The sequence below is a fragment of the Vitis riparia genome, chromosome 1, assembly GCF_004353265.1.
Source record: "Vitis riparia cultivar Riparia Gloire de Montpellier isolate 1030 chromosome 1, EGFV_Vit.rip_1.0, whole genome shotgun sequence".
Taxonomy (NCBI): Eukaryota; Viridiplantae; Streptophyta; class Magnoliopsida; order Vitales; family Vitaceae; genus Vitis; species Vitis riparia.
The window spans coordinates 3,298,799-3,325,653 of NC_048431.1; the positions used below are offsets into that span (position 1 = coordinate 3,298,799).

Sequence of the window (26,855 nt, forward strand, 5' to 3'; positions counted from 1 at the left end):
ACATGACATTTACATGGTCTCAAAGAGACCAATTTGAACATAAGTTTCAAAAAATAGTTAGATTTTTTTTTTTTTTCTTAATAAATGGGTCATTTTGACCCAAAACTCAAGTATTTGACTCGAAGTTCAACAGTCACTCTCCATTGGCTCTGGCTCTAAAACACTAGTACAACAAAATGCACCTAGTCCACACGAAACAACTAACTAGTTAGCAAACAACTTCTTTCCTTGCCTTTTTCCCTAGAATTAAAAAATGGTTTTAAAATTAATAAATTATTTTTACATATTTCCTAAAATTTATTTTGTTTATTTTTTATATAAGGATTAAATAATTTAAAACTAAAAAAGCTTTTAATATTTTATTTATGATAATTCAAATATGAGAAAATAATTATTTTTGTAATATTTTTCCCTTATTTCACCGGAGTTTTTTTTTAAAAAAATTTTAGGCTATACAAATTTATGATAAGGTATTAAGGGTAAAATAGTAAAATCAATTTTTCAAAACCTATGTAAGAAGTTTTCATTTACTTGACATTAAAAAAAAAAAATAGAAACTTGTGATGAATATCTTGAAGTATCTAATAATCACCCTTTAGTCTCCCAAATTGAGTTGGTGTGTTTAATCATGAAGATTGAACTCCCTTCCATTTTTATTCCTTCTAAAAAATAAGTTGCTTCCTAAACCAAGCTATGATTTCACTTGTTGAGAACTAGGTGTCACGGACTTAGTCGTTCACTAAGCTCGTGCGGCATTTAGACAAGTTAAGACGCTTGATCTTGCTAAGTCAACCTTGCTCCCCCAATGCTTAGCTTGCTAGGCTAAGACACTCGCGACTAAAAAGCTTAAGAAGCTTGGTAGGCAACTCCTTAAAGAATGGAAACTCTTATTAACTCAAGAAAGCCTTTACAAGTGCTTGGATACTCACTTGCTTGGTTAGAAAGTGATTTGGGTGGTGCCTTGGCCAAATGAGGCCCTCACCTATTTATAGGCACCAAGGGAACTCTTTGGAACCTTGGAGAGTTCCTTACAAATCAAGAATATTTTAGAACATCCTACCCTGTTGACCGAAAATTTCTCTATTGTACCAAAATACTTAGCCTTTTTACGTAGTAACTCTGGTCAAGAAAAACTAGAGAAAGAGTCACTACGGCTTTTGTAGTATTCCGGGTATCGTTCTCAAGGACTGGCTTATGAAAATTGTCAATACTAGAATAAATGAATTGTTTTTGTTTAAATCCTTAAGTGAAAAACAATATGTGAATAATGTGAAACCAAGTAAAAGAAATTCAATTAATAAGAGAAAATGAATATTGATTTTAAATTCAATTGATTCAAGTTTGGGGTTTTCCACAATCCAACCTAGGGTATAGAAATTATAGAAAACAAGGGTATTTTAAGTAATATGATCTTAGGGTTTTGGGATCCTTGGCCACTCGCGATCAAGTTGGGTTCTATAACTCAAAATTGCATCCGAAACCTAATTTTTCCTTTTTCAAACAGATTCCTAAAACCATCAAATGAATGAGATTGATTATCAATTTAAGATTTGGCTTTTTAACCCTTCCTACTCCTTATAGCTTTGTTTAGGGGCAAATAACGGTAAGTAAGGCGAGGATAACTAATGATCAAGAATTACCAAAAATCACTAGTATTAAGTAATAACCTACCGTATCATTCCCTAAACGAACTCACAATGATAGGATAAAAAAATGATAAATTGTCACCCAACCAATAATTCATCTCATTGTTATAATAATTTACCCATTGTCCCTATAGGTTTTCTAACCCTTAGGTTTTCATGCTTCAAGCCCCAAGTTGGCTCTTAGCCTCTCATGGGGGTGATGTCACATTCACAATCCATAATAGGGTAAAAATCCATAATTTGAATAAAAAGAAACTAAAAACAATATATCCAATAAAGAAGAAAAAGAAAACAAACCAAAGTTCTCGTCTTCTTCCACCTTCAATGTCAAACTCTCCAGAAAAAAATCCAAGATCCCTAAAACCTAGAATTGAGAGAGTTTATATAATATCCTCAATTCCCTAACATGTGGCACACTCTCATTGGCCACTTATTACAAAAAAATTTCCTAAAAATGATTAAAAAAGAATAAAATGGTGATTTCTAGTCTTGTGGGGTCCACCTAGGGCGGATGGAGTGCTTTAGATGCAATTCCCGAGGTAGAGGAGGCGGAACATCAAAGTGGCAGTGGGTGAATTCGAAATTGGTGTCATTTCGAAGTGGGTTTCGAATCCATAAGTTGAATTTCGAAATCATAAGTTGAATTTCGAAATCATTTCGAAATGACCTTCCAACTTGGTGCAGTTGTCTTCAAATGGCCATAACTTCTTCATTTCAGCTCCTATTTGCAAACCGTTTGAAGCGTTGGACTCCTGACTTCCCGAGCTTCGAAACGATATATAGTATGTATATAATGGACTCCATAAAGTGCTCCAAATTTGTCCTCAAAGTCAGAGTATATAATGCCATCAGATTTTTGAGTTCTAAATTTCCATGCAGCTCAATCTTGCTTTATGCCTCATTTCCCATGCTTTCTTACCTTCTTTCTTACTCCATAATGGTCATTTATCATCCTCCAACCTCATGATATCCTTGTTTTGCCTTTCCTTACGTTCAATGAGTCTTGACTCATTTATTTCCTCATTTAGCCCTCTCTTGATCTTTCAAAATCTAAAGTCTTCAATTTGCACAATTTTCTTCCCTTGAACTGAGATAAATCTCCAAAGTATAGATTAAACTCATGGCTAGGGTCTTAGCATTGATTTAGGTCAAGTTGGGTGATTTGAATGTCCTTTGGTGCACAAATCATATCGAATATGTGCCATTAGAGCACATATTTTGGCTCCAATCACCTATTCTATGTACAACCCTATGTACAAGAATATACAAGAGATTCCTAAAAGTCTCTAGAAAGCTTTGGACTTCTCCCATGCCTTCCTCCATAGTGTAGAGATGTGTGGACATCTCTAGGCTTTTCTAGAACCTTCCACACTCTTCGCACCAATGGCTTAGTGTAGATGGCTCCAGGAGTCTCCAAAAGCTTCCCTTCTCCTATATAAGCCCATGGGGAGGGTCATTTGAAGCATCCTGTGACACTCTCCCCCACTAATGCCGTCAACGTCCTCGTCGTTGCCTCATTCTAAAACCTCTGATGTGTTTCCAGAACTTTCTCAAGGCATTTGCATGTTCCCAGCTTACCTGCCTCTTAGGTAGTCATTTCCATCGGACTAGATACTCTATCACAAGAGGAACCCCTTGTCTCCTGGTGACCCGTTCAGCCGGGATATTCTTCACCTCCTTCTCTCGTGAGGCTTCAGATGGATGCAGACCCGTGCGCTTTCGATGCTTAGAGTGCTGCTTCCTCTTACCCATTGAGCTCACCTTTCCCTTGGTGACCTCTTCCATGTGTGTGCGGGCTACCTCAGCTCGCTCCCATTTTTCCTCCTTTACTTGCACCCCTGCTAGTAAGGAGGTCTTAGGCGTACTAGGCTTTGGGTTGAATTGGAGGGCACCTAGTAGCTGCATTGAGTCCATATGTGCTTCGTCCTCCTGCTCCCTCTCCTCGATCATGACACTAAACGCCTTCCTCTTTGGACAATCCCGTGCCCAATGTGGTCCGTCACATAGGAAGCATTTGATTTTAGGCATGGACTCCTTCCTTTCCGCCTTACACCTTCCTTCTTGGACATTAGGCGTCTTGCCTGATCTCTTTTTAGGAGCATTGTGGTCTCTTGGAACGTCGTCTCCCCCACCCATAGCGTGGCTATCCTCCAAAAACTCATAATTGGAGGAGTCTCCCCTCTTATAATCCGTTAAAGACTCTACTACTACCATGGCAGTGGCTAAGTCTTGAACACCTCAATGCTTCAATTCCTACTCGGTCCACCCTTGTAGGTTATCCATGAAGTTGAATAACAACTCCTCCTCAGTCATGTTAGGAATCTCAAGCATGAGCGAATAGAATTACTTGACATAGTCGCGTATTGAGCCTGTGTGCTTGAGACGCCTCATGTTTTTCCTAGCCAGGTAAGCCACGTCCTCGGGGTAGAATTGCCTCTTGATCCCCCTCTTGAAGTCCTCCCACGTCTCTATGGTGCAAGTGTCTTTCTCCATATCGGCAAACCTCCGACGCCACCATAGAGTAGTTGTGTCAGTAAGGTAGAGGGTTGCAGTCCTTACCTTAGCCACCTCATCCGTCAATGCGATAGCCTCGAAGTATCGCTCCATATGCCATAAGAAGTTATCCAACTCTTTGGCATCCTCTTGCCACTAAACCCTTGTGGTTTCGGCACCTCCACCCTAGATGCCTCCTGTGTGGCCATGACCCGTGCTGACACAACAACCTTATAGATGGCCAATTCCTGCCGAATCTCCTGGTCTCAGGCTTCCATGCGTGCAGCCAAGGCCTCCATCCTTGACTTCACACTAGCGAACATGCTCATGACCTTGCCTTGGAAGGACATGAACTCCTCGTGTGACACCGGCTGAACTTGTGAGCCTAGCACCCTTCGCGAAGGTCTTGGATCTGCTCCCTTAGATCCTCTAATCCCTTCTCCATGCCTTGCTCGATCAAGTCCACCCCTTCCCGGGTGTCCGCCATGGCTAGCTCCACCTTGGCTAGCCTTGTCTCCATGTTGGCTAAGGCGTCACGAGACTTATCCTTCCTACCCCTGCCCCGTGCAGTAGGCTCGGTCTCCCTTCCACGGGTTTGCTCACTAGTCTCCTCTACGTTAGAGCCCGACATGCTTCCTTTGCTATACCCACCTCGTAACCGCGCTCTGATACCACTTGTCACGGACTTAGTCGTTCACTAAGTTCGTGCGGCACTTAGACAAGCCAAGACGCTTGATCTTGCTAAGTCAGTCTTGCTCCCCCATTGCTTAGCTTGCTAGGCTAAGACACTCGCGACTCAAAAGTTTAAGAAGCTTGGTAGGCAACTCCTTAAAGAATGGAAGCTCTTATTAACTCAAGAAAGCCTTTACAAGTGCTTGGATACTCACTTGCTTGGTTAGAAAGTGATTTGTGTGGTGCCTTGGCCAAATGAGGCCCTCACTTATTTATAGGCACCAAGGGAACTCTCTGGAACCTTGGAGAGTTCCTTACAAATCAAGAATATTGTAGAACATCCTACCCTATTCTATGTACAACCCTATGTACAAGAATATACAAGAGATTCCTAGAAGTCTCTAGAAAGCCTTGGACTCCTCCCATGCCTTCCTCCATAGTGTAGAGATGTGTGGACATCTCTAGGCTTTTCTAGAACCTTCCACACTCTTCGCACCAATGGCTTAGTGTAGATGGCTCCAGAGTCTCCAAAAGCTTCCCTTCTCCTATATAAGCCCATGGGGAGGGTCATTTGAAGCATCCTGTGACATAGGGGATACTTGATTGAAGTGGGAAATATGGAAGAATGTGGGGGGCACAGAGGCTGCACGGGCAGAGACCTCATATTCACTTGTACCAATCCAATTTTTTCCACCACTACCACGATAACAATACAATCAAAACAATAATTACCCAAATGAAATATCAACGAGGTGACATTGCATGTATCTAACATAAAAAAATCATTAAGAACCCTTCTTCCATTTCAACAGTAAACGAGAACACAGCCTTCACTAGCTTCTTTGAAATGGAGATCAGTGGAAATGGACTATATACAAAGAAAGAAACAGACTGTACCACAAAGCCTACCTCAATGGTTGAAGGAGGAACCTCCACAAATCAAGTGGAAGGAAACTTCAAACTACTCACAAACATCGCTCACAAACAATCCCTGTTTTCTCTCTTTTTCACTTCTCGAACAGCTTCCCCAAAATCTGGTTGACAGCCCAAGCTGCAGCCTATATATATTGGGCTCGAAAGCCATCCGCTTAAGTAAAGCTCTCATGGGCTGAACCCATGTGGGCGTAGCCCAACAGGTGGAGGCCATATTCGGCTTACTGCATTGAGGTGTTTGAGAGAGAACATGAGGGTATATAAAGAACCATATTTTGGTCATTTAGTCACTTTTGAATCAATTAAAACTATGAACCATTGTTATAAACTAAAATACTATTCCTAGGATATTTTAAGATGGAAAATCTTCTATTGAAGAAGGATATCACGCCTTTCGATCCTCCTGGAGGCAAATGATGCTCTACTGAGATTGATTACGCTTTTGAAAGTTTACACGGAAGAATTTAGCTCTGCTTCATGTCATTTCCTACGATTTCTTGTCTGTATCCAGCGGATCACCAATACAAATAAATTCGATCCACCAATCCCCATTAAACTCACTATTTTGTTCTCTCCACCTTCTTCACTTCTTATCTTCTCATTGTCTCCGGTTGTCCACTCATCTTTCTTCCAATCGAGACACCTTCTCCTTTTGATTATTTCTGCTAAAAATTGCGAACATTTCTCTGAAGCTAGCACCAAAGCCACCCCACAGGCTTCTTGAGGAGAGATTCATCTCACTCTTGCAGTCATGTAAGACCTCAAAACAAGTTCACCAAATTCAAGCCCAGATAATCGCCAACGGTTTCCAATACAACGAATACGTCACCCCTAAATTGGTCACGATATGTGCGACACTGAAGAGAATGACTTACGCCCGCCAGTTGTTCGATCAAATTCCCAACCCCAATATTGCACTATGGAACTCGATGTTTCGTGGGTATGCCCAGAGCGAGTCGTACAGAGAAGTGGTATTTTTGTTTTTTCAGATGAAGGGTATGGACATACGGCCCAATTGCTTCACCTTCCCTGTTGTTCTGAAATCTTGTGGGAGGATCAATGCATTGATTGAAGGAGAACAAGTGCATTGTTTCTTGATCAAGTGTGGTTTTAGGGGAAACCCGTTTGTGGGCACTACATTGATTGATATGTATTCGGCTGGTGGAACGGTTGGGGATGCTTACAAGATTTTCTGTGAAATGTTTGAGAGGAATGTAGTTGCATGGACTTCGATGATTAATGGGTATATTTTGTCTGGTGATCTGGTTTCCGCACGTCGCCTTTTTGACTTGGCGCCAGAGCGTGATGTTGTGCTGTGGAACATTATGGTTTCAGGGTACATTGAAGGTGGGGACATGGTTGAGGCGCGCAAGCTCTTCAATGAGATGCCAAATCGAGATTTGATGTTTTGGAACACTGTATTGAAGGGTTATGCTACCAATGGGAATGTTGAAGCTCTTGAGGGGCTGTTCGAAGAGATGCCGGAGAGAAACATTTTTTCTTGGAACGCATTGATTGGAGGGTATGCTCATAATGGCCTTTTCTTTGAAGTTTTAGGTACCTTTAAAAGGATGTTGAGTGAGTCTGATGTGCCTCCTAATGATGCCACTCTTGTGACAGTGTTGTCTGCTTGTGCAAGATTAGGAGCTCTTGATTTGGGCAAGTGGGTACATGTATATGCAGAGAGTAATGGGTTGAAGGGCAATGTTTATGTTGGGAATGCTTTGATGGATATGTATGCAAAATGTGGGATCATAGAAAATGCAATTTCAGTGTTCCGGGGCATGGACACAAAAGATTTGATCTCCTGGAACACCTTAATTGGAGGCTTAGCGATGCATAGCCGTGGGGCTGATGCCTTAAATTTGTTTTTTCAGATGAAGAATGCTGGACAAAAGCCAGATGGTATCACCTTCATAGGCATCTTGTGTGCTTGTACGCATATGGGTCTAGTTGAAGATGGGTTTGCATATTTTCAATCAATGGCCGATGATTATTTAATCATGCCTCAAATTGAGCATTATGGTTGTATGGTTGATATGCTAGCACGAGCAGGTCGTTTAGAACAGGCTATGGCTTTTGTCAGGAAGATGCCTGTGGAAGCTGATGGTGTCATATGGGCTGGTTTACTTGGGGCCTGCAGGATTTACAAGAATGTTGAGTTGGCTGAACTGGCTCTTCAACGGCTGATTGAACTCGAACCAAAAAACCCTGCAAATTATGTCATGTTGTCCAATATATATGGGGATGCAGGCAGATGGGAAGATGTGGCCCGGCTAAAAGTTGCAATGAGAGATACAGGGTTTAAAAAATTACCAGGGTGTAGTTTGATTGAGGTGAATGATGCTGTAGTTGAGTTCTATTCGTTAGATGAGCGGCATCCCCAGATAGAGGAAATATATGGAGTATTGAGGGGATTAGTGAAGGTTTTAAGATCCTTTGGGTATGTACCCGACCTTACAGGAGCTGGGCGAGGAACTTAAAGAAAGAGATCTTAACATTGTTGAGGCTTCATTTTTGGTGGTCGCATTTTGGTTCTGGGGTGTCCAAGAACATTATCAGGATTTGGGCTGCAACTCAAAGCAAGTTGAAGGAGGCTTCCCCAGCAAAAAGATCCATAACGTGTGCCAAAAAGTTCTTCTCCAGTATTGAAGATTGATAAAAAACAGTCCAGGATCTTACGGAACTGCCTAAATATTAGGCATTGGCAGCACGTACCCCGTATGCCATGAAAATGACGTAGATTTGCATACATTCATCTTCTTGACAGAAGTAGTTGCTCAGGAATATCGCATTTAGATAACATGCATCTTTTTGTTCATTAATCAAATATTTTATTGTTTGGATTATCTTTCTTTTTCTGGTTGCATAATCTACACCTGAGACAATAGAATACTTAGCTGCAGCCAACGTGAGAATGCACCATGCTCTAAACCCAAACCCAAGCCCTGAGTGCTGTCATCATCATGACATGTTCATTTTCTGCAACTTCATGGGTCCACCCTTGATGCGCGGAAGACCTCCATTTATTATGACTTCCTAGGAACTTAGTTACAACATAAATTCCAATTTTAAGATAGCATGAGAGTAATTTAAATATCACGTCTACCTCCCCAATCACATATATGTGAGATGGACTTGTTATCGCATGGTTGAGGAATCCCTTGATGAAATACAAATCAACACAAAACTTGAACGGGTCTATGCCATTCAAGTATGTGGAAACATATCAAAGGTGAACAATGCACCATATATCTTTTTTCAAATGTTCAATAATCGGGGACTCTAACTATCATGTCATCAACATAAAGTCGTCATGTAATCTATAGTCGAGAAAGGTTAGATGTATTCAAGGGTTTGAAATTCCTTCAGAGAAAAAAGTTTGAAAAATGAATCAAACTTATATAACTTAATTTGCTTTAAGTTGATCAAGCTAGTACCCACAATGAGATAAGATACACATTAATGTGGAAGTAGTATAAAATTCACCTCTCTAACTATAATAAATAAATAAAGGTTAGAATTTAAGTTTATATATCAATATGTAATAGTAAAATTGGGGGTAATGGTGCATATGTACCCTATGGCCAATGGAGGTAGAGATAGTTTATCATCAGTTAGAGCTATATGTAAAAGGTGAGGTGTGATAAATAGGAACCTATCCCATACCCATAACTAAAGTAAAATCAATGGGCTAAATATATCATGTGTATAATATGAGATGCTCGACACAATTGTTGATAAAGCAAACCAAATAGATGTCATCTTAGTTATAATTACCAATAGCCTCAAAATCATTTAGAAGTGGTACACATATAAGATGCACCTTATTTCTAGACTTTACTAAAAAAAAATAGATACTTCTGATGAGTTATAAGATATATGCCTTAATATAATGTCAAATAGATTCTTTATCAACATTCAGTGCCAAAGTAAGGAAGTTCTCACTCAGCCATGTGAGATGAAGGCTTTGTCCATCTATGTATCCATCTTTAGGAATGAGCCTTAATATAAAATGACTCACATGTCTCCAATCTAGAAATGTGTTACCAATAACCATTTATTCATCCACTAGTAGCCTAAGAAAAATGACAATGTCATGTAAGGTAATCGTGCACTCCCCTTGAGGGTGGGATGTAAAGCATGGGTCTTTGATTGTCATCTCTTGACAAATGCAGTAATAAAGTATCAATCTAAGGAAATGAATCCTAAGCATGAAGGACCATAGAAGTCTGTCTATTGCAATAAAGGAATAAAAAACCCATCTAGCAAGCAAGTGCGATGGAAAATCGCCTCACGACATCGATAATAGAGATCCTTTGAGTCAACACTTGTCCATGCTAAAGATGACTTGTATATGTCTTGTCCATGTAGAATTATCTTCATTCAATTTTTAATTATCTTGCAACTCCTCTCAATTTTTGCTTATACTTATTTTCACATGATTTCATATTCACTTAACATTTTCATAAACTCCATGACTCATGTCCCATGCTCATGTTTTGTCCTTTTTGGTTTTTCTTAACTTTCATCATGTTTCTCAAAGTCTCAAGCTTCTCTTTAAGCATATTTAATTCCTTAATCTTTCTTGATTGGAATGAACTCTTAGAACTTGCATCCTTTTTCCTTCCTTACACCTCAAATTAAGTTCAAAATACATGTTAGATTCATAACTAGGGTCTAACATCAATTTGAGTTAAATTGGATGATTTGAATCTCTTTATAGCATAAATCATATCACATATATGTAATTAAAGCACATATTTTGTCTCCAATGAGCAACCTCTACCGTGTGGTTCTCCATGGATCAGGTGCTAGGAGTCTAACACATAATTCAGATGGTCCAAGGAGCCACACATTGTAGCTGGACTATTTACTTGTCACAATGTTTGATGGAGTTTGTGTAAACCACCTTGCCCTACCAGCCTCATCCCCCACCAAAAGTTGGATCATGGTCACATACAAGTGCAAGCCGTGCCGGGGAGTATATGAGAGTAGTCAGGTTTCAAGCATCATACTCGACATTGGACAATGTGAGCATCCAGTTTCCGAAGAAGTCAAAGGACTTACTTACACTCTGCAGCTGAGGCCTGTTCGACCAAATGTTCTTTACTCGTGAACAGTTCAACGCCAACCTGAGGCTTTGTCTCTATCTCTTGTAGGATAGTTTCTGCATTACTCAGACATTTATTCGGCCTTCATTCATCCCAATTATTGTTGTCACTTAATTTTTCTCTCCCCCTCTTCATTTTCTCCTCATCCTATGTATATAATGCTCTTTTACATGTGTCTCACCTTCCTTTTACAAACAAGGAAGGTTTGTAATGACCAGTGCACGTTACAGTGTTCTTAACGGCCTGCATCAATTAGACCTCACTTTGCTTGAGATCCTCCTTGTGTATACCGTTCAACTAAATAAATGGGAGAAATTCGTATTGCCCGCTCAAAGTCATTCCCTTCGGTTCATGACTGACCTTCAGCATTAAAGTCAGGTAAGGGACTACATAATTAAGGGCAACGTGATAGTGTTCAGTTTTTGGGCGCATAGCACGCCATTCTCAAATCAAATGAGAGATGGAGAGGCAAGTATGTCTGACATGCGTGAATGGGTTAGGCAGTACTAAGCTAATTCGTCCGGTTATGGCTACACAGATGCTGGTAGGATTAGTCCCTCTAGGTTGAATTGTGCAATAGTGCTATTTCGGGACCCCCAACTAAGACATTAATGAGTAGATCAAACATGCGCAATCACGTGCCAGGTTTATTAACATTGGTTGTGCCTTGCATTTGGTGTGGTAGAAGGTTTGGGTCCTGTGGGGCACGAGCCCTCCAGCCCCACAAACACAAGGTCCTATGATGGCATTCGAGGTTGGCGCAAATGTCCAATTCGGGCCCCAAATTGTGGCAGCTTGGCCCACGCAAACCAAAAGTGAAAATAATTGAGGCATTAGGCCCATCGAGGGTCAGCATCCATCAGCCCACAGGATTCCACATTTGCACATGCTGTAAAGTGATGAGCTTTTCCTCAAATAAAAGCCCTCACATGGTGGCCCAGAGATCCAAACACATTCTTGGACCATGAACTTGGCCCAACAAATCAAACAGGCAAGTAGCTCATGTTGGCAAAAATAATGAATGATCCTACGCCCTCTGTATAGCACGTGCTAGTCATGCAACCATGTGCACATACAACTTGCCTAGTATTTTACGTAGTTTCAGAAACAGACAACATCATATCGCTGTAAGCCTGTAAGCCTGTAAGCCTGTACGCGTCCCCATTAACAACTTATAGATGAATTATTATTATTATTACTCTAAAACGCTATAACCATTAAAGAAAAGAATAAAGAATTGAAAATGAGAAGGTTGTCGTGTTGCCCCACCCCAATAGTTCTAAAACCGAAACCTAGGTTGTCCGTAATTTATTAACATTAATATTATTATAACTCCCCATGATAACACTTCATGCTTTGTACCTATTATGTTCACTAGCCGTATTCAATTATTATTAAATTCAATCCCTAATCTTCTCTAATAAAATAAAACATGCGACTCTTCATCATGACGACTGCGGCGGCCTTGAAACATTACTCAATTGCATTGTCCAGTTGTAACTCAGCCAAGTGGAGTGTATTAATCTAAACAACCGAACCAACATTTTAGGCTCTCTATTCTTTTTCTGCCAACTTAATCTTGTTTAGGTGTCCCTGTCACACGCATGCAACGTAATGACCCTCTTCTAACCAATGCCTCATCTCCATTTTTCCCACATTAGATTAATGCTTCCATTAATTACTGCAAACATTTGGAAGATCTAAAATTGCGTGCCTTTCTAGCTTCCTGCATTCCAACTGGATAAGTTTGAAACCCAACTGGTACTGATAAGACACCTTAGCTAATTTGAAAAAAAAAACAAACTAATTTAAATAGCTTAGATCGATAGAAAAATAGGATTATCTTCTATGTTGTAATTAAATTATTTGATCGTTAAGCAACATCAAATGACAAAAAGATTGAGACCCTTCAAACACTTCTAACCAAGTACTTAGACCTCAAACATCAATTCAATGGATAGGCTTCAAGTAGTTAGGCTAGTTGACTTGCAATTAAAATACAAGGATTGTGTGCCCCCTACCCTATAACCGTTTGCGTCTATAACTCAGCCATCTAGAATGGGAATATAAGGTCGAGTCAGATGGTAAAATATAAGATTAAGGAAATAGTTCGTCTAGATCAAGAATAGTAGATAGACTATCCTAAACGATTGGGATAGTGAGAATGGTGTCTAAATTGCCTTAAAGTATTAATTGTATGCTAAATAGGAGCTTTTATTGATGCAGTCGCTACAAGGATAAAACGTCAGTATTTAAGGCTCATCAAAACAAGACAATAGTTATGAACTGACAATCATTGTCACAGTAATGCATAATCAAGCGCGATTAAAGCACCATTAAAATGTCCGATGATACATTATATGTGAGTAAAAATAAATAGTCATCAATTTTCATAGGAAATGTATACTGTTATATTTCTAAAAACAACATTTTTTTGCTTAAGTCAACTCTCTTTAACTTAATCTTTGAAGGAGCGTGTTCGAAAGCACATCCGGATACTCCTTTGTTACAAGATAAATGACTATATCTGTTTTGGAAGCTAGTCGGAACTTACTCTTATCATCCATGCACCAATAAGGATTGCTCATATATAATATGAAGTTGAACTTCTATTCAAAATTGGAGGAAAATAATTGAAGAGAAGAAGATAAAAATATTTTAAAGTTGGGCTATGTTAGTCCTTAAGAAGTGTCACTAGAAAAAAAAAAAAATATATATATATATAATTAAAATTAATTAGAAATTTATGTATTTTTAAATTATTTAATTTTTATGTAATAAATTAAAATAAGTAAAATGAATTTGAATAAAAAATTATAATTCATTAATTTTAAATTTATTTATTTATTTTTTTCATTTTCCCCAAATTTCCCCAAAACCAAACATAGCTTTAAATTCCGCACTTTCATCCTAGAGTGGAGCCAAGACACAACCTCTACCTCGGGTGGAGCCGGGACACAACATCTGCCCCTGTGAAAAAATTCAAGGCTGGGCCATTGCGTAAGACCCGCATTTCTTATGATTCCCCCGGAGCAAAGTGCAGGGCTCCACCACTACTTCATAAATTTGGTTTTATTCACTAATTGGGGTAATGGGGCACACCAATTTTACTTTTCTTGGAGGAGAATTAATATAAAAGTCAATACATCACATTTTGATAAGACTGTCCTCCCTAATTGAAAAGGCCGCAGAAGGGAAGATGTGTACACATTTAAGATTATATAACCTGTTATGGACCCGCCACGCTGCTCTAGTCGGCACCATTCGTCAAATCAGTAGACTAGAGCTCACTCAAGTCTACGTCTATACATAATAGCCATGTAACCACTTCTTTCAGTCACCTTAATGGTTTGTTCTCTAAAATATTTTTAGATGTGTTTAATTAAGTTTTCAAAAAAAACTTATGATATATATATTATTTTATTATTATTATCATTTTCTTTGTTCCTCGAGTGTTATTTTAAAATATGATTATATAATGGTAGAGAATAATTGAAATAAAGTATTACAAATAAAAATTATTTTAAAAAAATATTTGAAAACATAAAATTTGGTTAACAATATTTGAAAATTGATAATTGTTTTTTAAAATAGTTTTTAAAAATTGTTATTTTATTTTTGTAAAATAAAAGTTTGTTTTGTTTGGAAACATAAAATATTTTTAATATTATTAAATATATTTTAAAAATAATTTTTATATTTAGTATTTTATTTTTAATTATTCTACATGTTTGTGTAATTATTTTTTAAAATAACTCTAAAAAAATAAAAAATAACTAAAAGATGTTATCTGAAAATCCTTATTTTATATTATTAAAAATAAAAAATAAAAACCAAAAACAGTTTGTAGTTGCTAAATATGTTTCTATATTTTATTTGTTTTAGAGAACATAAAATTATTCCTAAAAATAGTTACTGAATAGGTTCACAATTTTATTTTATTTTTCAAAGAAGAAAAAAAAATCATTTGGAAGCAAGTTTTTAAAAATTATTCTAAAATAGAGTATTTTTTAAAATATATTTTAATTGTTTTTAACAATTTTTACTTCGAAAAACTTCCTTTCTTAATGTAAATTTAAAAAATAATTATATTGAAAATAAATATTATAAATAAAAACCATTTCTAAGAAGTATTTAAAAATATAGAATATGTCCCAAATAGATTTTTTCTAAAAAGAAAAAGAGAATTATTTTTAAAATTGTTTTATTGCTAGCTTTAAAAAAATTTTGATTTTTTATTTTTTTAAATCCCATTTCCTTGAACTTATGGTTAGTTGAGATACTAAAAACAAGTTTAAAAAAAAATAAAAAGTGTAACGGATAGTTAAGTTGATCTGGCCTTAGGTTTACTCCCTAATGGTCACCCGTTCAAGTCTCCTTAGGGTCATTAGAGGTTTACTCGATTCTTAACTTTAGGGCTCGTGAAATTAATCGAGGTGCGTTCGAAAATCAATATTTTTTTTCTAATTTTATTTTAAAATACCATTATTAAATTTTATTCACTCTATAATTGACAAAAAAAAAAAACCCTTGAACTTATGTGTACATTAAAATGAGTCGGCATCATATATTTTAAAATTTTGATAAAAAAAAGTGTCTATTTCATGATATTTAGTACTTCGATTTTGCGGGTCCTCGCTCAAATGGGAAAAGGAATAAAGAAAAATAGGTTCGACGGGATGTTTCAACGTTTAAGTGCCCTTGTTGCTTTGCCTAAATATAGCAACTTGAAAGTATTCTGAAAACATCATGTCGGTGCTTATGAATTGTACCCTTTGTGAACTCCAATTTTTATAAAACCTTAACAGATTTAATGTTTGAAAACAGAAAAAGTTTTAAGTGAATCGACCGAACAAGATGGTATTATATGCATCTTCATTTTTTATTTTGGTTGTACAAGTGGAAACTTTAATGTAAATAATATTAGTTTAAGAACGTAAAGATAAAGCAATTTATACAAAAGTATACGATATTTTAACATTATTTAATTAATTATATTTACATCTACTAATAAAAAATAATCTTTTCATTATGCTATACAAAATATTACAAAAAACAGAATTAGATATAACTACTAGATTTCCAATAATTCTTCAAATATTTCATGTTTTCTCACTCTTTACATTCATACCTTAAACTATGAGTTCCCTCACTTTATTGGGTATCTTCAGTTTTTTTTACATCAGTATCCATCTCGTATGATCTTTACAAGTAAAATTCATCTTCATCTCATAACATTTTTGATATAAAATATTTATAAAAATATTTTTAATAATTTTTTTTTGTATAAAAAATAATATTATAATAATACATCAATTTAAGAAATATTCTATATAATATTTTTTATAAAAAGAAATCTACACTAACTAAGAATTTATGACACTTTCCAATATTGATCATACGAAAAATAACGCTTAGAAAATAGAAGTTTAAGTGAAAATCATATATGAGAATACTTGAGGGCTTTTTTTTTTTTTTTTTCCTATGAATTTGAGCTATGCATAGTGAAATTTGAGTTTGAAATCGATTGGGATTGATGATAGGATAAGTTTTTTTTTAGATATTCGTCTTGCAAATGAGTTTTTAGAAATTTTTGTTAAAGCTATATTTGAGTTCAAGGCAGGAATGAAACTTTATTTTATCTACTCTTCCCCTAATAATATATGATATTAAATAAAAAATTATTTTAATTATTATTTTTTCAAAATTTACATATATAAACATAAAATTTAAATTATCACAAAAAATAAATTATAAATATTTATTTATTTGAAGTATAATTTAAAAATTTTAAATTAAAAAAATGACATTTAAAAAAAAAAATTAAATAGGTAGGTGGGTATGAAATTTTTCTACACTTGTCCTGAAATTTATTTTGAATGGAAATAGAAATAGATATAAATAAATGGGGATGAGTGTGACGATCCAACCATCCTCATTTATGACGAATGGTAGTGTCCAAATCCCTAACCAATGCTCTCATAATTTGTTTTTTTTTTCTTACAAAAATGAAGTTTTTTTTTTAAATATTTATTAAAATATAATATATTTGGATCATGTCTAGGGATGACAATGGGGAGGTTTTTTCAGGTACCCATCCTACTCCTAATGGGACGGGGTTCAATTTTAATAAACGGGTTTGAAATTTTTTTAAAAAATCCGAGGCGGGTTCGGGTATTATCTCGTTCTACCTCGATTATATACAAAATTAATTTAATTTAAATTTTACTATTTTTAATATATAGATAATAATAAAATAAGTTATAAAAAATATAATAATTTAATTATTTATAAAATATATTTATTTTAATGTAATTAAAAATTTTAAAAGTATTTTTTTAAAAAAAGTTAAACGGAACGAGACGGGGGTATGAGAATTTATCATACCTGCATCCGCCTATTTAATTTTTTTAAATGGAACGAAAATGAAAATTGTTTTGAATAATTAGTGGGGTTGGGACGAGAACGACTCATCCCGTTGTCATTCCTAATCATGTCGAATTATACTACACTTTTTATAACATCAATTAAAAATTTTTAAAGAGCAAACGTTGGAAATCCCTTTTTTTTCAACTGGATTCTTTTGAATTGCCGTGGAATTAAAAATATATATTTTTTAAATACTATTTCAAAATCCCCTTGGTAAGTGGGAAAGTGAGTGTGAAATGATTGAAAAGTGAAGTGTTGAGTAGAGAAAGAGTTATCCGGTTTAGCTTCTGAAGTCATTGCAAGGTGTGCCATTGTGTTACTGACCATAGTCAAAAGTGATATATACCCAAATCACAACGATCTTCTTTCCCATGAAAACTGGGCTAGCTATTGCAATTTAATTACCGACCCTTTCGCTCATTTTAACGTCTTTCTAACTGTTTCCCCAAGCATGCGCACTGTCACCATATTAAATCATTTTATGGAGATCTAAGGAAGAAGGGGGACTTTCTGGCATGTTAAAATTGGTCAAACAAAGCCCCACCAACAAATCTATGGGAGCCCACTAATGATTTTCAGCACATAATTCAGTGGATAAAGGGCAGTCCATTCAAAGATAAGGTAGCCCAACAAGTCTTTAAGAAGATTTTTCTTTCAATTCTTTACATTAAAAGAGCTTCAAGCTAAATGCGACATCTCTCACAGACCTCACATCCTTACCCTCCAACGCCTACCATGGTCGGTTGATACCAAAATGAAAAAAGAAGCAAGTAATAGTATCCGTGATGATTTGATTCAACATCTTTCGGCACCAATCCCATTTGATATATCCATTGATGTATGATTTTGAAGAATTGGCCATGTTATCTGATGGAGTACTAAAGTAGTTGAAAGATGCTTTTTGACACGTGGGATTTGTGTTGATGAGAGGATGTCAGTGAGAACTCGCAAAAAGAGGCAAATCCCAGCCAATGATTACAATGTTGATTATTCTTGGCTTTAGATCCCAACTTTCCAACCCCCTTGCCATTTTTTCTTCAAGGGCAACCGTCGTCCCTTCTGCTTCAGAGTGTCACGCATACGTTTTTCTCTACATGAATGATTGCGGTATTTTTCAAACCTTAGAGGCAGAATAAGACCGATGCCATTCTCCATTTTTGAAGCCGTAACCCAGACCTTTAAGACTTACTTGAATAGAATGAAAGAAAAAATAACCAAGTGAATCATTCCATGGGATTCAAGTCTATCAACAATGGGGTCCTCTACCCTTTTGCCTTTTGCATATCATTATCTCACCGCAAGTTTGGACCCTTAGGGCAGGTCGACTCAACTTCAGCCGTCACATTGATGGAAAATCAATATTAGAATTTAGACATTTTACCTGTCATATACCACAAAATGAGGACCCAATATTCTCAATCTTTTTTATTTTTTATTTTTTATTTTTATTTTTTATTATTTCCGTTTTCAAACTCACTCATTGCTTGATTGACAAGCTACCCTCTGGCAGTGTGCAATGTATCATATAAAATTTCAAACATTGAATTACATCAAACGTCAGTGTATGCATGTTTTATCAGAGATGATCATATACAGAGACAGAGTACATTGTTTTTCAAGAATTATTTTTTCTGAATGGAATTTTATTAATTTGTATTATCTGGCTTCATTGATCTCACTTCTATGTACTTCTTGATCCTCAATTTTTCTGAAACCAAGAAGGCCAATATGTGAAGCCGGTCCACAGTACCAATTGCGGATCTAATTATTCGATTTGTGCTTTACATGGATGATCATGTTCAGGGCATCTTCCACGAGATAAATTGAAGGCGTTCCTTTTCCACCGAGGTTAATTTAGAGCACGTGTTTTGTAAGGTGGCGGCTCAAATTAAAATATTCAAGGCCGTACGCGTCGAAAATTTGAAAATTGAAATTTCATATTACCTTTTATGTGATTTACAAATAAAGCAGAAGATGAATTCATGATGGCTTTAAAGTGGGAGAATATTTTATTATATTTGAGTTCCACGTATGCAATGAAAGGTCAAGTTGGTCAATGACACTTCCATAATTAAGTTAGTATATTTCAAATAAAAATAATTGTTAAAGGTTAAGACTATCTTTTTATCTTATTAATCTCCCTACATTCACTTAAACTCTAACTTTGATGATCAGCATAATCCTTTTCCTTCTACTTGCAACCTATGAAAATAAAAATAAAAAATATGGAAAATACGGGAAATGAAGAGGTTTGACAAAGGAAGAAAAAGAGAGAGAAGAATTTAAGGATGATAATTATGGTTTTTTTCGGGTATCCTCCTTACCCTACCTCTAATAGAACTGATTTAAGATAAAGATAATCAAGTTTCAAACATTTTTATAAACCTCGGTTGAATTTAGGTTTCTTTTTGTCTTGTCTCACATTGCCTCGCCTTAATTATGTATAATATTAAATAGAAAATTATTTTAATTAATTTTTAATTTTCGTTTTTCAACATATATAAGATAAAAAATATTTTTATTAAAATAAATTATAAAAATTTATAATATTGATTTATTTACAAATCATATTTATTTTTAATGTAATTTAAAATTTTAAAAATAAAAATTAAATAGAGAAAGATGGGTGGAGATGAGAATTTCCTTTACTTATATTGCCTCATCCATTTGCCATCCTTTGAAAGGTTAAATTGTTAAGATTCTAACTAAATCAACATAAGGTAATTATCCTAGAAAATGGGTGAATAAAATGATGACCACCTTTGCAAATTTAAACTATATGAATGTAAGTAACAATATAAACAATAATATAACAAATATAATAAAAAAACGATTGTGTATAAAGTAACGAGAGTAGGGAAGAGAAATTTAAGCACTAGTTTTTATAATGGTTTAGTATAACTCAACCTATGCTCATTCCCCTCAAACTTCTAAGTGAGAGTTCAATTAATCCAAGGTTTCTAACACAACCCTTCAACCATCATAATTTGATTATGATTTCAATCAACCTTCCTGGACTAATGACTCTAAGTACTCTCTTGAACTTATGACTCTAAGTACCATTTATAATAAGATTTTTCAAAATAAAGTTTCCAAACTCTTTCCTCAAGTGACATCTCATACTTAAAGCTCACCTCACAAAGGTCACAAGAAATGAGAGGAAATATTTTCGTAAAATCTTCGCATAAAATTTAGGCTTAAATGATATAAGATAAACAAAGATTAATATACACTAATGGATATGTGAGTTTTAAAATAAAGTGCACTCAAAACACTCCTTCAAGGCTCAAATAATGTTCATAAAAGATTTAGAACTTTTTCTTTCAAAAACAAAGAAGTTTGAAGCTTTTACATAGAGTTTCGAAGCCCAAACTAATGATTATGCAAGTTTAAGAGTCAATCGAGTTGAGAAATTGATTCAACAGGTTTATTAGTTATTGAGCATTTAATGCTTTAACAAGTGACTATTGAAGGTTAAAACACCGACCGGTTCTTGGCCAAAACTCAACCAATCCTCAATCAGTTGAGGCAGAGCCTCAATCGACTAAACATATGCTACCAAAAGTACAGAATATGCAAATGCATCTCGACTAGTTGAGTCCGACAAACTCAATTGGTTCCTTGGACCCTCAATTAGTTGCACTATAAAGCGCTTAAATAACCTAGTTTGAGGTTTGGAAACTCCATCAACCTATGATTAACTTTCTTAAAACCTTTAAAGCAATTTTAGAAATCATTTGACTTAAAGGTTTTAATTGAAAATATGAAATCATCCAAGTATAAAATAATTTTAAAACAATTTATCACTTGGATGGTGCAAGAATAAAAATGCATGATCCTAGTGCAACAACAAATTTACAAAGAAATCCTAAGAAAGGTTTTAAGTGTTTTTCTTTTTTGGGACTTTTTTTTCTTGATTTTCTTTTGACTTGATTTATTTTTATAATTTGTCATTTTGGAAATCTTCTTGTCTAAACATACTTGACATAAAACGTTAGTCTTGAATTTTATTTTGTTATTATTAAAATCGAGATTAGCCAAACTTTGGTTTCACTTAAATGATAAAGATGAAGAAAGTTTTTTTTTCCCTTTTTCATAATTATTTTTATTTAGAAAATTAAAAAGAAAAATATTCGACGATTTTGAGAGAGAATTGATAAGTGTGATTTTTAGATAATGAGTATCGTTAAATACAACAATTTTCCCTTTGTGTACATTATACACCTACATAATTGAAAAAAGAAAAAAAGAATAAGGTGGGTGAAATGAGAGAAATGGTAGATTTAATGAACATCATACTTGGATTACAGAGTACTCTATTGTATTTAAATAAATTACAAAAATAATCCCTATCTTTTCACTTATGTCCCACTTTAGTTTCTAGACTAATTTGATTTACATAATGTAACCACAAATTATATCTTAATATCAAATAAACTATCTTATTAAGATTGTTTGTTAAAAATAAATGAAGAAACCTTATAAAAAGCACATAGACGAGATAGATGTATGCAAACATATCATATAAAAACTTATGTGAATGTCAATATGCTTCTCATAGTGGTTTCTCAATGCAATTATTGATAAATAATAATAATAATAACAACTTAATAGAAAAGCTTATTTGACATTTGAAACATTATTTAGGGTTAACATTGCTTTAAAAAAAATGGTTATGGGTTAAATTGAGGCACATATGAAAGTACATAAGTGATTTTTGTAACTTAACCTATTTTGTTATTTGCTTTTTTGGTTTAGATGCCTAAAGTTATGACCATGTTTACCTTTGCCTTGTCTAGTTATAACTATGCTTGCTTTAACCAATCATTATTGAAGGTTAATGAAAGCAATTATTATTCATTTCATGATCAAGGAAAGGTATTGTCATAAGACATTACCATAGACAAGGATATTACCATTGCTTGCTTTAACCAATCATGATTGAAGGTTTAATAAAAACAATTATTATGCATTTCAAAGATATTACCATTGACATAACACATTTAATGCCTGAGAATGTCCTCTAAATGTTATAATTAATATAAGGGATGTCTTTTACATATCACAATTAATATAAAAATGACTATAAGTACCATGTGTCATTTATTGGGCCTCCATCCTAAGCCAATCTAATTGGTTCATTTCCTTGTTGTATTCACTTGATGATTAATCAATTTTTCTAAGTTATTTATGGATGGTCTTACTAGATAATTTTCTTATCACATGACACTCAGATTTGACTCGTACATTATTCCCTATTTCCCAAAGATTTGTATGTGGAAATTGAAAAGACATCCCATGTTTTCTAAATATCTGGTAATCAATGATTCCTTTAAGGGAATTAAATAGCTTTTTTACTAAACATATTAAATCAATGTTTTCCATCATAGGGTTAAAAGTCACATAGTGGTTCTCCGTATTTCTCTCAATTCAATTAAGACTACCTTTTTTTTTTTGTCGCTTGTTGCACTATTTTTTTTTAAAACTCTAGTCCTCTTGAATTATTGAGGGTAGGGAATTTGTGTTGGTTTCTAGCTTTGCCCTTAGCCTTTGTATTTTCTCATCTTACTTGTTCATTTTTCTTTATTAATTCCTTCTCTCTTTCTCTTCCTTCATTCTCTTTTCTATGGCAATGAATAACTCTTGAAGTTGTACCAATTGTTTTGCACCATGTGACCTTGACTCTCGTTTTTCATCAAATTATCATATTATGGTCCCATACATGTTCAAATAAGGGAGAATCTTGCAACATTCATCAACCCATTAGTAGTCATAGACTAAATACTCATTAACCCATCAGTAGCCACAAACTTAGTTAATAACACTTCAATAATAAATTAACATTGGTGATAAGAATACTAGAATTAGGGGTAACAAAATAATTTAGAGAGTAAAAAACTTACCCTTTTTTGTGTCTTTTTTCTTGAGTTTATTTTGGAATAACAACTACCTCACATTGTTAGGTAGATCTATTTTCTATAGTCAACACATCAAATGTTAGGAAGAACTAGTAGAGACAATCAACATCCTTCCATGATTGGCGGAAGGTTGAGTTGTGGATTGTTACTATAATAGAATACATGAATTTTTCACACATCCCCTGCTTGGTCTCCCACATGAGCAATTGTTTCCTTGTCGTATCCTAATTATCCTTTGGATACTTCTCCAATCTTCACTTATTTTAAAAATTCTAATAGTTTATGAGGCATCGTCCTTAATCATTCGTTTCCTATGTGACACTCAATAATTACCCAACATAATACATTTTCTTTTGTCAAATACACAGTAGATTGTTTCATTTAAAGAACAACGGAAATATTCCAATTTGAAGGAAATTAAATGCTAAACTAAAGACATGATTGATTAAAAAATTGGACCAAATAAAATACAGAGGTCCTGGATTGGCATGTTAATGTTCTGCCCGGGGGTGGGGGGAGTGGGGAATGAGATAGACACACAAGCATTAGATGCAGTAATGTACTGAGGTTGGCCGCTTAGTTTAGGAACATAAACTCATGAGGCCGTAACAAATTTATGGGGGCATGTGAGTGGACCACGCCCACTGTCACATTTGCACCACCAATCAGATGTGGTCAAGACCCCATGCCTTTCCCTCCCAGACCCCACCTCATAGTCGTTGTTGTAGGAGCGCCATTATCGCGACGAAAACTCCAATGTTTTCTGTCCACTCCAATAAAAAATCAATCATTTTATTTAATCAAATTACTTTCACGAAGATAATCAAAATATTTGACCCTCCTAACCTGTTTCGTGTCGGCGTCACCCAAAATTCTGAAACTGAAACGGATCCGAGACCACCACAGCCATAGCCGCTGCCTTAACTAGTAAAGGGCCTCATTGTACGGACAACATCCCCATCGTTCTCATCATCATCATCATACATATACATATATATATAATTAATTATGTAATGGGTTAGCTGATATAGTTCAAAAGCTAGGAAAGTATGAATAGGTTTCCAACTAACCATAGTTTATAACACGTCTCTTTAGCAGCCTATATAATGAAAGCCGACGTTCAGTAATTATAATAAAATAGACCTTCTAGGTGGCTCTAGATTTGAGATATACAAAATAAAGATGATTAATAAGTCTCAGAAGTGACTGTGGTCATATACTTTGACTAAGGAGTTTACAAAAGGTTAGGACAAAATAAGTAGATTTTCCGGTGGGATCAATGCACAAGTTTTGTATTAAAAGATTGTTTTGAAAATTAGTCATCTTTTGTTTATTTTTCTTTTAATTAATTTGAAAATATGATTGGTATAAAAAATAAAGAATATAATTTTAAAATATGTAATTATAAGCGGTAGTTTTCAAATAAATTTTTTAAAGATAAAATATGTGAGAGAATTGGGTCATTTGCCATTTTGAATCCGAGTCCAGAGAGAAAGAGAGTGTGAAATTGGCCGGCCTTGAAGAGGAGTTTCTTTGTCAATAAGAGGAATTAGCCCAAGCCCATGGCCTTGCTCTTGTTCTCTCACACGGAATTAGCAGACGCGTATATATAATAGAGCCTGCTCCAGTCCTCCTGCGCTCTCACCTTCACTAACAACGAAATATTCATTTGCAAACGAACAAAAGGCAGGGTCCAAAAAAACTGAAGACAACATAGAGACAATCCTCCAACGCCGCTGAGGCTGAGACTTTGCAATCTTGGAGAGCTCCCAGGGAGAAGATATATCGGAATAGTACTTCATTCCCACCCCACCCCGCAATACAGGCATGATGGGAGGTAACCTGGAGTCACCAATAGCAGCATGCCAAGTAAATCCTTGGGACTAAGAAGCCCCACCTAGCGCTCAAATGGAAATGCCATTCCCCTCTGTTCCACAACCACTATTTTTCTGTCCAATGACAGTTGTTGTACAGGTTTTTAATCCCACTCCATTTCCGCTAGGATTTCTATATGCCATCTCTGTCGTAATGTGAGGTATCTGTGCAGGACTGCACAAACCACCCCACCAAAACGACCGTCACTTCTATTCCTATGAAACTCCCCGTCCCCACCGGTTATCATCCATATTGCAGCAAAGTTCAAACGCTCCCACTCATACCGGCGATAAAGCCCACCTTCCCAAGATCCGGGTGGGCTCGCATGGATTCCACGGTCCGCCGTAATCGCACCAAGCACAAGGTCGTCGTTATCATGGGAGCCACCGGCACCGGAAAATCCAAACTCTCCATCGATCTCGCCACACGCTTCCCCGCCGAGATCATCAACTCTGACAAAATACAAATCTACAGTGGCCTTGACATCACCACTAACAAGATCCAAATGCACGAGCGACAAGGTGTACCCCACCACCTGCTCGGAGATTTCGACTCCTCCCACGCTGAGATAACCCCTTCCCAGTTCCGCTCGGTGGCTGCCGCTGCTATCTCAGACATCTCTTCTCGCCGCAAACTGCCAGTCCTCGCTGGTGGGTCCAATTCCTTTATTCACGCACTCCTCGTCGACCGGTTTGACTCCGAGTCTGACCCCTTCAATGGTTCGGACTCGGTCTCCACCGAATTACGTTACCGCTGTTGTTTCCTATGGGTTGACGTTTCATTTGCTGTTCTCTCCGACTACTTGTCGAAGCGAGTCGATGAAATGCTTGGCTCAGGGATGCTTGAAGAGTTAGCTAAGTTCTACGACCCGGATGAAGACGAGTCTAGACCCAAAACTGGGTTGAGAAAAGCGATAGGAGTCCCCGAGTTCGACAGGCATTTCCGAAAGTACCCTCCCGTCGACCAAGGAATAATCGCTGGAAATCCCAAGAAGAAGAAGGATGATCCAGAAATGGAAAGTTTTGAAGAGGCAGTGAAGGCCATCAAGGACAACACGTGTCATCTAGCGAAGAAGCAGATAGAGAAGATCCTACGGATGAGGGGAGCCGGGTGGGACCTCAAGAGACTGGACGCCACAGAGGCGTTCAGGGTGCTGCTGTCGTCAGATTCCGGCAAGAAGTCGTCAGAAATATGGGAGAAGCAGGTAGTGGAACCGAGCGTGAAGTTTGTGAGGCGCTTCTTAGAGGAGTAGGTTGTTCAGCTTTTTCTACCCGTCCTGTTTTCCTATGATCCAAAATTAGTTACCTAAATTACTTTGATTTTCCCCACTTTTTTGTCCCTCTCTATTTGAAAAAAAAAACCTTAACAAAATAAAAAGGTTTACTTACATAATGGGTTGGAATTTGGGAACCAGAGCTGCGACCATGGTTGGCCCAGAGGGCGAGTAATTTCGGGGACGCTGGGTTGGGGAGGGGAAGGTTTGCTTTGAAAAAAAAGGAAAGCAGGTGATATTTTGTCAAGGCTGAGAATTCTATGCATGTTTGGTTCATGTTTAGGAGTTTTGAGAGTGTTGTGGATCACATTTGGAGTGTGAAAATGTTTGTACGACTTCTTTGTGGGTCATGACTCATGAGGCACAAAAGTGTACTTTTTCTTTGGAGTTTGAATGTCGAAAACGGATTGAGTCACTCTGGGGCATGGTCAGGATGGACGGCACCCTCCCTCAAGTAGCAAGTTTGTAAAATGTTAAGCTCCCTCAAAAAAATTTTAACGTC

The 26,855-nt window shown here is 36.0% G+C and overlaps 2 protein-coding genes across 2 annotated transcripts; both read left to right on the top strand.

The window, feature by feature from the left end:
• Positions 1–6,066: 6,066 nt before the first annotated feature.
• Positions 6,067–8,643, top strand: LOC117906833 (pentatricopeptide repeat-containing protein At1g08070, chloroplastic). The gene has a single exon (XM_034820102.1). It carries the CDS (start codon positions 6,611–6,613, stop codon positions 8,225–8,227), a length of 1,617 nt encoding a protein of 538 aa, XP_034675993.1. The 5' UTR covers positions 6,067–6,610; the 3' UTR covers positions 8,228–8,643.
• A 16,225-nt stretch (positions 8,644–24,868) lies between these two features.
• On the top strand, positions 24,869–26,855 carry LOC117912426 (adenylate isopentenyltransferase-like). The gene is made up of 2 exons (XM_034827004.1): positions 24,869–25,179; positions 25,253–26,855. Exons 1-2 carry the CDS (start codon positions 25,114–25,116, stop codon positions 26,330–26,332), a joined length of 1,146 nt encoding a protein of 381 aa, XP_034682895.1. The 5' UTR covers positions 24,869–25,113; the 3' UTR covers positions 26,333–26,855.